At 33.0% G+C, this 15,856-nt stretch overlaps 2 protein-coding genes, 1 long non-coding RNA gene and 1 pseudogene across 7 annotated transcripts; 3 read left to right on the top strand and 1 right to left on the bottom strand.

Moving 5' to 3' along the window:
* Positions 1-8,779: 8,779 nt before the first annotated feature.
* LOC146924833 (large ribosomal subunit protein eL13z pseudogene) lies at positions 8,780-9,424 on the bottom strand (annotated as a pseudogene). The gene is made up of 2 exons (XR_015011204.1): positions 9,257-9,424; positions 8,780-9,125 (listed from the first exon to the last, which is right to left on the bottom strand). The product of XR_015011204.1 is annotated as a large ribosomal subunit protein eL13z pseudogene (transcript).
* Positions 9,425-9,456: 32 nt separating this feature from the next.
* Positions 9,457-10,530, top strand: LOC146924834 (uncharacterized). The gene is made up of 3 exons (XM_085711896.1): positions 9,457-9,461; positions 9,517-10,207; positions 10,394-10,530. The coding sequence occupies exons 1-3, from the start codon at positions 9,457-9,459 to the stop codon at positions 10,478-10,480; spliced, it is 783 nt and encodes a 260-aa protein (XP_085568022.1). The 3' UTR covers positions 10,481-10,530.
* A 1,298-nt stretch (positions 10,531-11,828) lies between these two features.
* On the top strand, positions 11,829-13,755 carry LOC146924835 (transcription elongation factor SPT6-like). Of its 3 annotated transcripts, none has more exons than XM_085709778.1 (5): positions 11,829-12,092; positions 12,176-12,301; positions 12,404-12,471; positions 12,678-12,791; positions 13,438-13,755. In XM_085709778.1, exons 1-4 carry the CDS (start codon positions 12,078-12,080, stop codon positions 12,706-12,708), a joined length of 240 nt encoding a protein of 79 aa, XP_085565904.1. In that variant the 5' UTR covers positions 11,829-12,077; the 3' UTR covers positions 12,709-12,791; positions 13,438-13,755. The 3 variants fall into 3 exon arrangements, 2 of the variants coding, with proteins under 2 accessions (XP_085565904.1, XP_085565905.1); XM_085709779.1 differs by lacking the exon at positions 13,438-13,755 and adding an exon at positions 12,875-13,127; XR_015010273.1 differs by having other exon boundaries at positions 11,831-11,995; positions 12,404-12,791.
* A 66-nt stretch (positions 13,756-13,821) lies between these two features.
* LOC146924836 (uncharacterized) lies at positions 13,822-15,543 on the top strand. 2 transcript variants are annotated; one of them, XR_015010274.1, is made up of 2 exons: positions 13,822-14,267; positions 14,376-15,543. It is a non-coding gene; the product is annotated as an uncharacterized LOC146924836 (long non-coding RNA). The 2 variants fall into 2 exon arrangements; XR_015010275.1 differs by having other exon boundaries at positions 14,381-15,543.
* The last annotated feature ends 313 nt before the right edge of the window (positions 15,544-15,856 follow it).

Consider the following 15,856-nt stretch of genomic DNA (forward strand, 5'->3'; position numbering starts at 1 on the left):
TTAACCTTGATGTGAAAATAAACAATGTTGTGTTTCAAAAAATTAATGGTCAATTTTAGAAGACATTCATTAGTCATTTACTAAATATGATTAACCACGTATGCGAACTGCGTTAATCGTCTAATAAATAGTGTTGTGTGTCAAAATATCAGTGTTAAAATATGATACCATTATCCACTTACTAAACAAAATTAACCAAGTATTTCTCTCAACAAAAAAAAAAATTAACCAAGTATTTGAGTTATGTTAACCATGTAATTCACGCGGGAACAATATATGTTGTCCCGTATTTGAGTAAAAAAATGTCTCCCCGTGTGTGATATTATTACAAGACATTGCATCCAAGCTCTTCCTTCCTTAGGGTATAGTGCAAGCTCTAGGTGACTCCTTCCTTAGGGTATAGTTTCTTGTTTTCTTTTTCACTTGTGATCATGCAAAAAAAAAATGTTAATTTTTAGCTTTACTTTGAGTTGTGTCATATAATCTACAAGATATTGCAATTTTTTTTTGTTACACTACAAGATATTGTATAGTCATATATAAATTAAAATGTTGACATCCAGCATGTGTCTGAGAAATGCGATAAAAAATGATATCAGAGTCATACAACTTTAAATAAGTGGTATTATATATTTTTTTTAACATGCTAAAATGAATTATATATATTATCAAAAGTAAAAAAAGTCTTCCGGCACAAGAAGTGTTGAAGAAGACTTAAAAAGTTACATAGCTACTCACGTAACAGAAGCAAAAGCAAACAACCACAAGCAGAAGGAAACATTAAGTTACAACCGTCGGACAAAGAAGAGGATTAAGCCTCCAATAAGTGTAGTCAAATTTGAACATAGCATATGTCCACAATTGCTGATAAACAATTTATAATTTAAAGGGATCTTACAGCCTGTGGAAGCACATTTATTTAATCCACCTTCTGTTTCACTTGCTATGAGCCTTGGAAATATTGGAGAAAAGGCGGAATATGTTTGGAATAGAATTAAAACTGCTGTCTCAAGTCAGCATTGATGTGGACGAGACTCATGTGGAAGAGACTTACGTTATGCGATTGAAGTGAAAATGATACCTCAATATCGCGTTTGGATACTGGTTTACGGACAGAAAAATGGGTTCCTTATCTTTATGTGAACAAGAATGATCGGACCACTTACTTATATATCCACACCGATGGAACAAGAGAGAAGATCGCCGATGTGGAGAATATGGATCCTACAAAGGAAGAACAGAAACATATCGAGGCTCATGGCCTGAAATAATGCTGGTCAAGTGACGGTAATATGGAGCTTAAGCATGATATCTGCACTAACAAATTCACTAGCATGAAAATTAAATCTTTGAACACTGGTACTTTTCGATTATCCACGAGTCGCATTAGTAATAGAGAAGCGACAGATTATGTTTGGAATATACTTAAATGTGTGCCTCATCATATCATATAAGTAGTAAAGCTCAAATCAGGAACAACAGAAAAGTGACTTCAGGTATAAGAAACCTAAAAATTGAACAATTATTGTATCCTATAAGTAGTAAAGCTCAAATCAGCAACAACGGAAACATGACTTCAGGTATACAAACCCTAAAATTGAACAATTATTGTAGCCTACAAACTGAATAGTTATTTGCAGAAGCAGAACACCTAAAAATTGAACAATTATTATATCCTAAAAACTGAAAAGTCATTACGGAAGTAGAACATAATCATCTAACAGATTTATATGAAGCCTGCCACACAAGACATTTGAGCTTCAGCCCGAGACATTTGAAAATTCACCTGAAAGTACAGTAAACCAATAAAAATCCAAAGAAAACCATGAGAATTGGTACAGTAGCATTTGTGATATGTATATGAATTAATTATAAAATGAACAAGAACATCTCTTAAATGTAATGAAATACTTACATTTTAAGGCTGGTATAATTTGCTCCATTTATCGTAATAATACTTCACTTGAGATGCATCTCTTGTAGTCACGTATTCTCGTGCTATTCTAGTCCAACTGTTTCCCACATTATTATATCCTTCCACAAACAATCTGAAAATTTAACAGTATTAATCTCTACGATGTTTTAGACTCCTCTCGTGATGCCACAAAAGAGATAACAAATGCATGGACACAGATAACTATACACGAAACAACTTATCCTTATAGTGATTTATTTAGCAGTAATCCCTGCATTTTATTGTTTATGGACATTGGATTTTTTACTTTTAAGCTCTGTTTTATAGGTTAGTCATGAAACTTTGACCATCATTGTATGGTTCTAGTGTTCAAAAAACTAATAGGCTTTGTTAATTAGTATTGATTGTCTCAAATCATTAAGAGTCATCTCAGTCAAGTTTTACAAAAAGGAGAACACTTTGCAGTATTATGAACAATGAATTTGAGAGAGAAAGCTCACAAACAAGATAAAATGAATCATTGGTTTTCCTTACTTAATTGAATGAAAAGCACACAGATGTGAGTTGCATCATAAGTAAGTTGTATATAACATAGAGTATAATAGCTTGCAATACAAGCAACTACCTTTCTAACTACCTTTCTATAAGATTTACAATTCTTCTCCCTAATTTACCTAAATAACTAATTAACTATTTCGAATTGTTCTCACTGATATCCTTATTAGCATGCTCATCGACCTTGTTGATTCCTAACCGCAAAGAAATTTCTTTTTCTTTCTTCTCAAGTTCATCGTAGTTCTTGATTCCTAATAACATGAAAGTGATTTCATCATCATTGAGGTTTTCTTTTGGGCGAGGAGGATAATCTACCAACCCTGGGGGCAGAGGACCAGTCCATTTCTGTTCAGGCATGCATAACATGTATCGGACACGCTTCTCCGGTTCGCCATTAATCGCTGCCATCTTTCTAAGCTCTTGTCTGTCTTCTTCGGTGGATTGAGTTTTTGTTAACCCTAATTTCTTTTGTTTAGCGCGTGCGTTGTGAATGAATAATGAATGATTTCATCGTGAAAGCTTTCCTTTTATATTGTTTTTGTTGGTAATTGGGCTCAATATTTCACTGGCCCATATTTACCATCTCATACTTATTGGCGGTTGTTTGTTTCTATCTTTTACTCCTCATTAATAGGAACGGTAAATCACGTCGGTGCTTATCTTGTTTTGAGTTTGTTCCTTGATGCTAAGGACAGCGAAGCAAGTTGGTGCTTCTATTAAAAGTGTAAAAATTAATCACTATAACTTTTGAGGTACAGACAGATTACTAAGCACCGTAACTTTTGAGGGATATGGGAATATTGCTTCATGTCATTGCAACTTCAATTTTCTACTGTGTGATGATTGTGGCCAGTCATATCATAGGTAACTTAGTTAATGGGTTAATTAGTTCTTTAGTTAGGTCCACTATAACATTTTGTGTTTAGAGGATTAGTTTTGTCATTTAAAAAATTTTAACGATGCATATTGTTGTTCACTTGTATTTTACTCATATGCAATTTTTTTTACATCTATAATCTATAATCTATAATATATATAAAGAAAACTACCCCTTTCAGCACACGTTTGGATTGGACTTTTTTTCTTCCAAAAATACCCTTAATTTTTAATTTTAATTTAAAAATACAAATAACACATGTAACAAATAGATAATAATAAATTTAATTTAATGAGATAACTTACACACAATTCTTTATGAACTGTTCTTACTGTTAGCCAATTATAAAATAACACGTGGATTACTAATCCATGTCACTAATCGTCCCCATTAACCTTATTTTACCTCCGTTAACCACAAATCAAACTCAAAACTAGCACAAAACAAAAACTCATGTTACTTTTTTATCATATTTGTTCCACAAAAAAATTATTTCCATATTATTTTATTACTTCCTGAAAAAACAGTATTTCCATATTATTTTATTAATATAAGTTACTCTTCCTTAGCTTTTGATCAATTGTAACAAACGTGAGTCCTCGTGAGCTTAGCTCAGTTGGTAAGGACGATGCATAATATATGCAAGGTTTGGGGTTCAAACCTCGGCCACCACAAAAAAAAATTGTAACAAACGTGAGCAAAAAATAATGGTATAGATCGGACTTTAAATCCTCTAAAAAAAGATTAGTAACAAACGTGAGCAAAAAATAATGGTTAAAAATTGGACTTTAAATCCTCTAAAAAAAATATTAGTAACATACGTGAGCAAAAAATATTGTTAAAGATTGGACTTTAAATCCTCTAAAAAAAAGATTAGTAACAAACGTGAGCAAAAAATATTGTTAAAGATTGGACTTTAAATCCTTTAAAAAAAAGATTAGTAACAAACGTGAGCAAAAAATATTGTTAAAGATTTGACTTTAAATCCTCTTAAAAAATGATTAGTTACAAACGTGAGCAAAAAATAATGTTAAAGATTGGACTTTAAATCCTCTAAAAAAATAATGTTAAAGATTGGACTTTAAATCCTCTAAAAAAAATTAGTAACAAACGTGAGCAAAAAATAATAATGTTAAAGATTGGACTTTAAATACTCTAGAAAAAGATTAGTAACAAATGTGAGAAATATATAATGTTAAAGATTGAACTTTAAATCTTCTAAAAAAAAGATTAGTAACAAACGTGAACAAAAAATAATGTTAAAGATTGGACTTTAAATCCTCTAAAAAAAGATTAGGACTCAAAATAATTTAGAAAAAGATTTGTTAGCACTATATTAAATATTAATTATCAATCAGTTTCCAGGAAAAGAACATAATTTGTTGTCATTTGACGAGGTTGAAGGGGATACTCATAACTTATACCAACATGAATTCCTAAACTTATTTGCTCAAGGAAGTATCCCACCACATATTTTAAAGGTAAAAAAAGGTGCACCTTTGATGTTGTTGCGAAACATAGACCTTAGATATGACCTATGTAATGGAACATGATTGTTATGTCGCGGTTTATTTAAGAATATGTTGGATGTGAAAATACTAACAGGTAGAAATGCTAGAAAAATAACATTCTTGCCCAAGATTAAATTAAAAATAAATGTGAGTTCAGGACTTCCCTTTGTCCTTGGTAGAATACATTTTCCCGTTAGATTAAGTTTTGCTATTACCATAAATAAGTCACAAGGGCAGACCATTCTCAATGTCAATCTATCTTACACGGCATGTTTTTAGCCATGGTCAATTATATGTAGCTTTATCAAGAGAAATTTATCAAAATTCAACAAAAGTTCTAATTAAAGAAGGAAAAATAGAAGGGGAAGATGGAGACTTTACGAAAAATGTAGTTTTTAAAGATATTATTTTATCGTAATCATATCAATGTTTCTTTTACATAACATGTCATTTATGTTATGATGTTACTAATTACTATTAGAATAAACAATAAATGATCATTATTTAATCTTAATTTTATATGCAGGCAAACTAAAATATGTTTGGAAAAATTTGTGCATCCGATATTTACTTCTTAACAAATACCCATACGACATTTGTTAGCATTTTACTTAATTTAATAACATTTATCAATACTTTTTGTAAAGAAATTACTATTTGTCAATACTCCAATTTTTCAAATTTAACAAAAAAAATAGGGTTAATTAAGTAAATAGTCCCTATAAATATTCATAATTTTGTTTTTAGTCCCTACAAAATAAAATCACACTTTTTAGTCCCTATAAAATTTTCCATTAATATTTTTAGTCCCTATAAAATTTTCCATCATCATTTTTAGTCCCTATAAAATTCTTCCATCATCATTTTTAGTCCCTAAAATGCTTAAGGAAATTGTCACAGGGACTAAAAAGTGTGATTTTATTTTGTAGGGACTAAAAACAAAACTGTGAATATTTATAGGGACTAAAAACTTAATTAACCCAAAAAAATATAGAATAGGTCTGCGTGAACAGAAAAATAAATGGAAAGGACCCACTATTTTTACAGCATGAAATGAACCACGATGTCAACAAGCTACTAATGTGACTAACAAACAAACTTCACAATCTGCCACAAAATGATGGAAGAGAAAGTGCTTCCTTAGAGGAATTTGACAGCAGGGGATTCATACCCTACTAAATGTTATCGTATCATTTTTTTCTTTCAAAAAAAAAAATGTTATCGTATCAACTTTATTATCACACATTTGCTCCAAATTCTCCTATACTGACATCAACCAGAACCTCATGTCAACATATTCTGAAATATTTCATAGTAGTAATATTTTGTTTTATTACCGGAGTTTGAACCCCAAACCTTGCATATATTAATTATGCATTGTTCATGCCAACTAAGTTAAACTCACAAGGACATAGTAGTATTTTTTTACTAGTCTGATAAAACAATAAGAGAAACTCTGAAACATGATGAATAAATACTGAAGATGATTTTGATGTACTCAATCCCCCGTTTTATTTTCTTCGATTTTAACCGATCAATAAAAATGTGTTGTTGTAAAGTGTCTTGCGCTAATATTATTCTTATTATTTGGTTTAAATACATTGTAGACCCTATAAATATATTATTTTTTACTTTTGTAAATCTTAAAATTTAATTTTAGTCCTCTAATATGAGCTAGAAAAATGAATATTACGTGGACCAATTTAAATATTAAGTAAATTTTGAATGAAAAAAAAAAAAAAACAACCACAACCAAAAGAGAAAAATAGTATTTTTTTTTATCAAGTAATCTGATGGGTAGAATTCACCTTTTTCAAAGTGAATAAGTGGGGTGTCCGGGGTTCTGGGTTTGAACCCCGGCCGTGCATATAAGAAAAATAGTATATTTACTATGACTAAATCCAAAAAGAAAATTATGGAACATTAACTTTTATTATGCAGTTTAAATTCACAAATTAGTGAGTAAGTATGCAATCTGTGTAATAACTTTCATTTGCGACATATTATTTATTTATTTTTTTGACAAAAAGCCACATAAAATATGTGTAACTTTCATTTCCGTTTATTAACCATTGTTTAATATAGAAAAATGAATGTGACAATGTAACAAAAAAGTAGAAATTGGAAGGGATATTTGTTTTATTATTGGGAGTCTACTTGCAGGCTACTCTACTACTGGCAGTGCAATAGTACTTGATCATCATCTACCGCGTTTTTGCTTTTTATGGCAAAAACTCTTGATTCCTCTTATCTTTCTTAAAATGGAAAAGAAGAAGATGAAGAAGAAGAAAGGAGAAAAATGTATATTCATTCATTCCATCTCTTGTCTTTTATCAAACTCACTATTTTATTTTATAAACAAACTACTTGGTCACCAAGTTTTCTTCATTTTCTAAACACTTGCATAGAAATCCAACAATGCCGTCCCCTTTGGATATCCTTGGCATCATCTTGAAGATTATTTTCTATTGTGTAATAGCTGTCGGGAATGCTCTCGTGGTTTACTTCATAATCCATTCATGCGACACCTTCATCAAGTGGTGGCGTTCACCCTCACTGGCGTCAGTGGCACCTCAGCCAGTTAATGAGGTCGAGATGCTTCCAGTTTGAAGAAACCATCCAGCCAGGTAGCTAGCTACTTCTAGTTGGTTACAAAGAGGTATTGAGAATATTAGCCTAAATATATTTAAAAGTTTGTTTTTTAGATTTAGGTTTAGATTTAAAATAAGATGTTAAAGATAGAGATTAATTTTTATGCATTGACTAACGGTATAAAGTTTTTACATCTAATAATTTTTTTTTTTAGGAACTAACCTAAAAAGATGGTATGATAGTGTGTAATTTGATTGATGTATGTGTAAAAAAGTTTCAAGGTGTAATTGTATATAAATTAAATCCTTAAAATATCATTATGATTTAAATTTGAATATTTGTTAGAATATTTTTAGGATTTGTTGTTTGTTCCTTATTTTAAGAATAAAGATATGTTTTTTTAATTATAATTTAACTCTAGAGTCATGAATAAAATTTAAACCGGAGTTTTCATCAAAAAAATAAAATTTAAACAAGAGTTTTCTTCATGTTCAATATCCCCTCTCAAGTTGGAAGGTGTATGTTCAATATCCCCAACTTGACAATGAGATTGTAGAAAAGGGATTTTAGGTACTGCTTTTGTCAATGGGTCAGCTAGTTGATGTTTGGAGCTGATGTGAACAAACTTGAGGCAACCTATGTTAATATGTTTGGAATGTTTGTGACAAAATATCATGCTTGAATCAACAATAACTCAGATGTGAGGGTAGCAACAATTGCTTGCTTATTTGATTTCCAAGCTATCAATGAGTCACCAAGGAATATTCAATAACCGGTTGTGGATTTTATAGAAACTTGGCAGCTTCCCCAATCCGCGCTCACATAGGCAGTAACTTTAAGACTGGGAAGCTGGAAAAAGAATGGCTTAACAAGAGTACCTTTCAGGTACCGTAACACATGGTCCGAGGATGAGCCATGATGATGAGAGGCTCAAATATACTTAAATTGAGAGTATTATCTCGGAAAAATTAATTAAATGTAAAAATAATTTATTACAAGTTTCTGTACAAAGTACAAGTAAATTATTTAATTGATACATGATGGGTGAACTATTACTGCAAAAATAATTTAAATTTCAACAGCATTTTCTTCCGAAGAACCCAAAGCAAATTGAACAAAAGTTTGAAGTGCATGAAGTACATAAGATATCAGTTTTATACTCGCAAAACCCGAGCAACAAATTGTTCTTCTAAGTTCAAGCTAATACGTGAATGGATAGGATAATTCATATTAGTCGGAACAAAAATTAAGGTGAATAAAGTAAGCAATTGAACAGGCAAACATAACATAGCATTTGCAAAACCAACAAAGTTACAGTACACAGAATAATAGTAAAGCAAAGGGATCCATGATTTAAGACTTGGCATGTTCGTTCATAAGAAAACTAATTTGGAACAAAATTGTCATGAAACAACTATATGAATGGATTATAAACTCAGACTTCTCAAGGTCATCACTTCTTGTCTTCCTTTTCTGCCTCAGCAGCCCTCTTGAGCCTAGCACCCAAATGACGCTTGTTGGTGCGTTCAAGGCGAAGCTTGTAATAAGCTTTGAATGCCTTCATTTCATCTGTTACCTTAACAAGTTCAACAGTTGGCTTCTCGCTCACAATCGGCAAGTATGAGCCTTGGACTTGGGTGGCATTAGCAAGTTCCTCAGGTGTAGAGTCACCAGCCTGCAGAAAAATAAATAATTCAGATGACTGTCTGATTAATACTTCCTATTTCAACTCTAGCAGCAATGATGGTATCAAAGTTAAGGAAAATCATACATCAACTAAACACATCATTGAAGTTCTTATATTACCTTGGTCTTGCGTGCGTGCCTTGGGAAAACAACCAACTTGGCCTTGTATGTTTTCAGCCTCTGCACATTAGCTTGCAGACCCTCCAAAGAACGGTTTTTGCGGCAATGGTCAACAGAAATGCCAATGGTTGGAGCAAGCTTCTTGGGGATACCAGCAGCCTGCCATAAAAACAAAAGTAGGTCACTAATCAAGTCATAGTATGTAGTTTATGGATATATATTTGAAGACTATAAAATAAAAGTCTGGAGGTTTTCTAGAGTTCAAGTTTTATTCAGGCACAATTGAATTGTTACTACAATCAATTCAATGAAGATGGTGAAGAGGTGGAGGAGATTGAAGTCAAACCATCAGCTGTTGTTGTTGCAAAGTCCTCGGAAGAAATCCGTAACGATGGTAAGGTTGGTGAAGCCGAGGGTGGAAAGGAAGGTGTTGTTGAGATAAAATGGGGTATGAAATCTGAGGAGAGTTTGGAGAAAATTGACTCTCCGAAGGATTTGAATTATGGGAGTCGAAAGAACAATGGCGGTTCAAATGATGTGATTGAAACCGGGACTGCGAATAACACAAAAGATGAACCTTATAATTCAGTTGCAGAATTTTCTGCTGATTCAGTAAAGGAGGGTGATAATTCAGTTGCAGAAGTTTCTGATGATTTTGTTAAGGCTGTGACCTCTGTCTCTGAGATGCAAAGCGGAGGTACTGTGAATGATATACCAGAGAAATCATTGGGCTCTCCAGTTGCGGAAACTGATCTTGCTGTGAAGAGAAGTGAGGATAAAGTACAAGTCTTACCTGATGAGGTTGTTAGAATATCGAGTTTGAAGGAACCTGAGACCAGGGAATTTGACGGGAAAGTATCTTCATCAGTGTCTCAAAGTCCTATTCCTGAATCTACTAAGGGTGTAGAAAATGTTAAAGATTCCAATGCTGCAGAAAGCTCTGAAAATCAGGTTTTGCATCTCTCTCCCTGACATGCAAACGAGTGCACACACACTGACACACTATGTATATCTTAAATTTGTTGATATAATCCCGAGTTGTTAGTGAGTGTGATTTTCATTTGAAATATTAGTGTCTGAACTTTTGTGTTGATAACTAATTTTATAAGCTTTCTTTTCTGAATTATTTACATGCAGCCCCCGGTAGCTCCGCTTATGGTGCATAAGACGTCCTGGTTGAGTTGCTGTGGCCTGTTTGATGTTCTATCCGGCTCTAGCAGATAAATTCAGGTTAGGGATTTATATAGTTTAACCTGGAAAATTTTATATGTGATGTGTAGATGGTTATAAAGCAGATGGGCATGGTTCTTGGATTGGCACTTGCATTCATTCTTGGAATAGGATTGCACTTTGGAGCTAAACTATTTACAAAAGGGTTTTCTTAACTTCTTTCACCATATTCATTGCTACATATAGCCAAAGTTATTACCTTTAGCAATAAACTTTTCAAAATTTTGTGTTCATGTATCACTTTCATAATCATATAACCAAATAATCAGAATCATAACCGTTATCAACAATTTCAATTTCATTTACCATATTAATTCAAACCAAAATGAAATCAGAACATGTGTTTATGTAGATAAAAGGTACTTATACGGTTATACCTATAATTTGAGTCTCGGTCTTTTGATTTGAGGAGTTTTTTCCATTTTAATGGAGGAAATCAACATTTTGAAATGATACATTAGGTTTTCACATGCTAGCTGGTGGTCATAAAAGTTATTTCAGAGTGCATAACATTAATCCTAAGCTATGTGAGGTGAATGGTAGGTAGAATATATCCTGCAGTACTAATGCACTTTTGCTTAACATAATTAAACTGAGGAGCATAAGTTTAACATATTTCTGTTCTGTTGTGTTTAATGTAACTGGTCCATTTCTGTTGTACATTGTACTATAGATTCATTTCTGTTATACATTGTACTATAGATCCATTTTAAGTGCTTTGATATTCTTTTATTTGTTGTTTTGCTCTGTTTATTAGTTGTGCATTATTACTTTATAAGTTGTGCATTATATTTATGAAATCACGACATTTTAGAGATCGTCTAATAGTTGTAACTTTGTGTCCAAAATTAAAGTTTTTTATGCTATAGTGTATGAAATTGTCGAAAGGCAGGTTGGAAAGTAACATGTCAGTTTCTTAGTTCTGACATTATTACTTTATAAACATGTCTTAGCTTTTTTAGCGTGTTCATGTCCAAAAACCATATGATTGTTTACTATTTCAGTTGATTCTCATCCGTTGTAGTATAATTATCTCTCCTTTTTTGGACATGTGAAACCTCTCCTGATATTATTATTATTTGTGCTTGAAATGTGCAGCAAAAATCGATTGGTTTGCAATGATTGGAGATGACAATAACAGTCTCGAGCTTGCTCGACTCAAGTGGCGCACATTTACGACGTTTCAGCGCTGCGTAACACAGACGACACTGATGAAGCATTCGTGCCGCTGCTCAACTTCGCTATGGTTGACAACGGTATTTTCAGGTCCGGTTTTCCCAATTCTGCCAACTTCGGATTCATGAAATCGCTTCGTCTTCGTTTCATAATGTGAAAATTCAATTTCAACTTTCTATATTGTATTTTGTTTGGTGGAAGATATGTGTTTATGTTCGTTTTTGCGCAGTGGTTTGTGCCCTGAACCCTATCCTGTAGCTACTGCCGAGTTTTTGAATGTGGCATTAGGCTTTATCAATTGGGTATCGATGGCTGCAAGGTTTGGATTCACAAGTAAGATTCAATTTCCCAAAATAAAGAGCAGGAGCTACCAATTGACCAGGATGATATTGTCAGATTTTTGGAACTGCACCACATGCAAAAATTAGATGTCAGTATTATCTGATCCCTGAGATTTGCATATGTAGTTTACATTACCCTTATTTTCATAATATGGAGTTTTCTCTTTTTTAGATTCCTTTTATTGCCATGTATCGGAAGGAGGAGTGTTTAAGCTTATTGAAAGACCTAGAGCGATCTGAAGCCGGTGATGAAAATTGGGATAAGAACAACAAGACACCTATTTTAAAATGGCACAAGGTCTGTTATGATTTATTTTTGTGCCTTTTATTTTGTTAATATATTGTTTGATTCCTATAACATCTAAAAACTTTCCAATTTTATTGCATGTGCATTCTTTAGATACTTTGGGCTCTACATGACTTGGACAGGAAGTGGTTGCTTCTTCAGAAGTGGAAGAGTGCTCTCCAGTTATACTACAACAAACTGAAAATAGATGTTTTAAGAACTTTAGTTTGAATGCAGTTTTGGTGTTTGTTGTAGAGACCTCATAATCCTTTTAATTGCAGTTGTGAACAGTAGTTTAAAACCATGCTCAGAATTTTAGTTTGATTTGTCGCTAGCATGCAACACAAACTTACACTTGAAACTGTTTCTAAATATTGTATTTGTATAGGCATGATCGTTCGAAAGCTGTAGAGATATGAGTGAAGGATTTGAAAGCGTTTGCTACGTTTAATAAAGAATTGTTCAAGGAAATCGCACAGCTATTGACATTGGAGAATTTTAGGTACTTATTTAAGTTTAAATTCTTTTTTACATTTCCTATTTTCAGTTTGTAAGATGTAGCCATTGAGTTTGGGTTATTATTAGGGAAAATGAACAGTTGTCAAAGTATGGTGATACTAAGTCTGCGCGGGCAGTCATGTTGGTTGAGCTTAAAAAGCTCATTGAAGCCAATCCATTATTTCATGACAAATTGCAATTTCCTAACCTAAAAAACTCAATGTTAAGGACACTCATCAATCAAAGGTAATATTTTCTTATGGTTCAATTCTTCAACGGCAATGTGTTGTAACATTTGACTGTTGCTTTGTCTGAATGCATCGTTTCTATTAGTTGTTGATCTATGTTATAGTGCTAAGCTTTGCATTGAAGATATTCACTTTCTAGCAGGTGTTTAGGTTGTGTTCTATTGGCAATGAACTTATTTTCTTTTCTTTGAAAAAACATTATAGCTTGAATTGGTTTAAATTTAGTAGAGTTAAAGTTCTCTAATTGAGTAATTGAATGATGATTTTAGGAATCCCAATAGATTTAATGATTAAACTATGTCTATTACCTTTGAATACTATTCTTGATTCTAAATTGATGATTAAACTGATTTGCGCTGTTTGGGGACTGTTTTTGGATGAATTTTGACATGTTTCATGCAGGAAAATTGGGTCAAATCTGCAGAATTGTAGATGGCCTTGCTGTTTGTGAGTCAATTATGATGGTTTAGCAAATACATGTATGACAGGCTGCAACTACATTAGTATTTTGACGCCAGAGTTTGTGCTCCTTTGAGAAGAAACTGTTGCCATTCAGAGTAGTTGCCTTATGTCAGAGTTGTTCAGGTGTTTCGGGAATTTTTTAGTAGAAGTTTACTGTTCAATTCAGTATAGAATGGCAAGTTATTTCCCCAAGTTTTGTTTGGTCTAAGGTTTTGTTTCCCGGCAATAGTTGGTGCTATCGAGATTCTGTTTGTGTTATTTTTAGGGTCCCATTTAGAATGGACACATGCAATAGTTGTGCACAAAACACAACTTGTGCATTTACCTACAGCAGCAGGTTTTGGTGGGGTCCGGTGACCTGCTAAAAATAAATAATCAATAAAAGAAAACAAATTATATTGGGAAATATTGGTTTTATTGTTTTTCCTGTATACACCCCCCAAATCTTAAACATTGAGAGTAGTAATTCACACCTTGTAACACATCAGCAAAGTTAGTTTCTCACTTTCTTTTTTTATTTTTACGGTTTCCTTGTCATGTTCACACCTTGCATCCTCTTCTCCTTCATCATGTTCTTCATTTCTTCGTAGTTCCAGAAAATTTCATTCACCATCAACCAACCTACCGATCAACACTAACCTACCCATCAACAATATTGTTGAATATCAGTTCATTTTTCCATAGAAGTTTGGAGATTGCATCTTAGTTTGGTTTCTAGATCTGGATTCATTAAATCTCATTGTTGATTTATGAAGTCTTTAAACTTAAAGGTATGTACAAGACTTTCTTTATCATATTAAAGGATTTATAATGGTATATGCTTGCTGAATACTAGGACTCTCTTTCGTGTTTGCTGTTTTTAATACATTATGATACAGCTCAGTATACTCCTCAGTGGTAGCTCAGGAAGAAATATTGGTCTGGACAGACGCACGACCGTGCGGTATTTTGGCACGGTCGTGCGATAACTTACTGTAATTCTGGGGAAATAATGCCTAATTTCATGCGCACGGCCGTGCTTATGAATGGCCTGGTCAAATCAAATGCTTAAAGATTGTGTGTCACCAAACCATATTACATTAGTGTGTTCTCTGTACATGCAATCATGTTGGTTTGGTAAATGAGGGGAAACAATATATTGAAACAATGGAGGAAAAGTTTGGAATCAAACCAACACAAGAGCACTATGCTTGCATGATTGATATCCTTGGAAATCAGGGAAACTAAATGAAGCAGTGGAACTTGTGAATTCCATTCCATTTGAAGTTGATGGATCCGTTTGGGGGGCGTTTCTTGGTGCTGCAAGAATCCACAAAAATGTTGAAATTGGTGAAACAGTGCTTTTTCATATATTTTGCTTATGTATGCTTTTGTATCCAGAGCCAATGATACCTTTGGTGAGTTTCTATCTTTTCAAGATTGGTTTGGATAATTATAATTTCAAGAAGCATGAGCATCCTTGTCACATAGATGCAACATTATCTGGTGCTGATACAACAAATTCTGATGATTTAAGAGAAGAACATTATTTCTTTCCAACTCAAACTGGAGGTGAAGATTTGATAAGGAGGTATGATAGGTTGAGAGTCATTGGCAGGAATGCACAAAAAAGGGTTGATCAATTAGCTACCATTTTAGAAAAGCTACAATCTCTGATCGGTTGGAGGGATCCAAGAGCTACATTTATATTTTTGGTGTTGTGTTGTTTGTCTCCCTGTTACATATTTTGTTCCTCTTAAAGTTATCATCTTCCCTTGCATATTTATTTATCTAAGACATCCAAGATTTAGAAGCAATACACCTTGGAGAGCTGAGAACATCTTCAGGAGATTGCCCTCCAAGCAAGCTTTTATAATGTGATGACATGGCATGTTTAGATTGGGATATTAGTCTTTCTAGCGTTATTTAGCATTTTTATCTCTTTTTTTATTTGGATAGACAAATGTTCGTATATCAGTTCTTATGTCGGTATTTTTTTCCTTCGCGGGGATTTGAACTCCAATCCTTTGAACATCATCATTTTCTAAATATTCTTCTTTTTCTTGATTTCCTGATTATTTTTTTTTCACATATATAGAGTAAGGGTTTGCAACTTATATTTTTCAATCACCCTATGAAGCAAGATACTCCTTTGATTAGACATGTCTCAGTGTCGGATACATATGGTGTCCGACACGGCACTGATACGTATGATTACATTGAATTATGTCATTTTCTTGAATTATTGACATGTCCGTTTCGTGTTCGTGTATGAGTTTGTGTTTCATAGTATCACCATATTCTGAAAGCAACTCACATTCCAAAATTTCATATGGTTAAAGTCATTGATTCAGGATTGTACACAAAAAGTGCATGACAT

The sequence above is a fragment of the Medicago sativa genome, chromosome 5 (genome assembly GCF_051527215.1).
Source record: "Medicago sativa cultivar Bolivia chromosome 5, Bolivia_mono, whole genome shotgun sequence".
Taxonomy (NCBI): domain Eukaryota; kingdom Viridiplantae; phylum Streptophyta; class Magnoliopsida; order Fabales; family Fabaceae; genus Medicago; species Medicago sativa.

Excerpts from the sequence above, each read along its gene's own strand:
- LOC146924835 (XM_085709778.1), top strand. Across the intron at positions 12,302-12,403 it reads CTATTTTAAAATGGCACAAG|ATACTTTGGGCTCTACATGA; the intron begins GTCTGTTATGAT and ends TGCATTCTTTAG. Across the intron at positions 12,472-12,677 it reads AAGTGGAAGAGTGCTCTCCA|GCATGATCGTTCGAAAGCTG; the intron begins GTTATACTACAA and ends GTATTTGTATAG.
- LOC146924834 (XM_085711896.1), top strand. Across the intron at positions 10,208-10,393 it reads CAGAAAGCTCTGAAAATCAG|CCCCCGGTAGCTCCGCTTAT; the intron begins GTTTTGCATCTC and ends ATTTACATGCAG.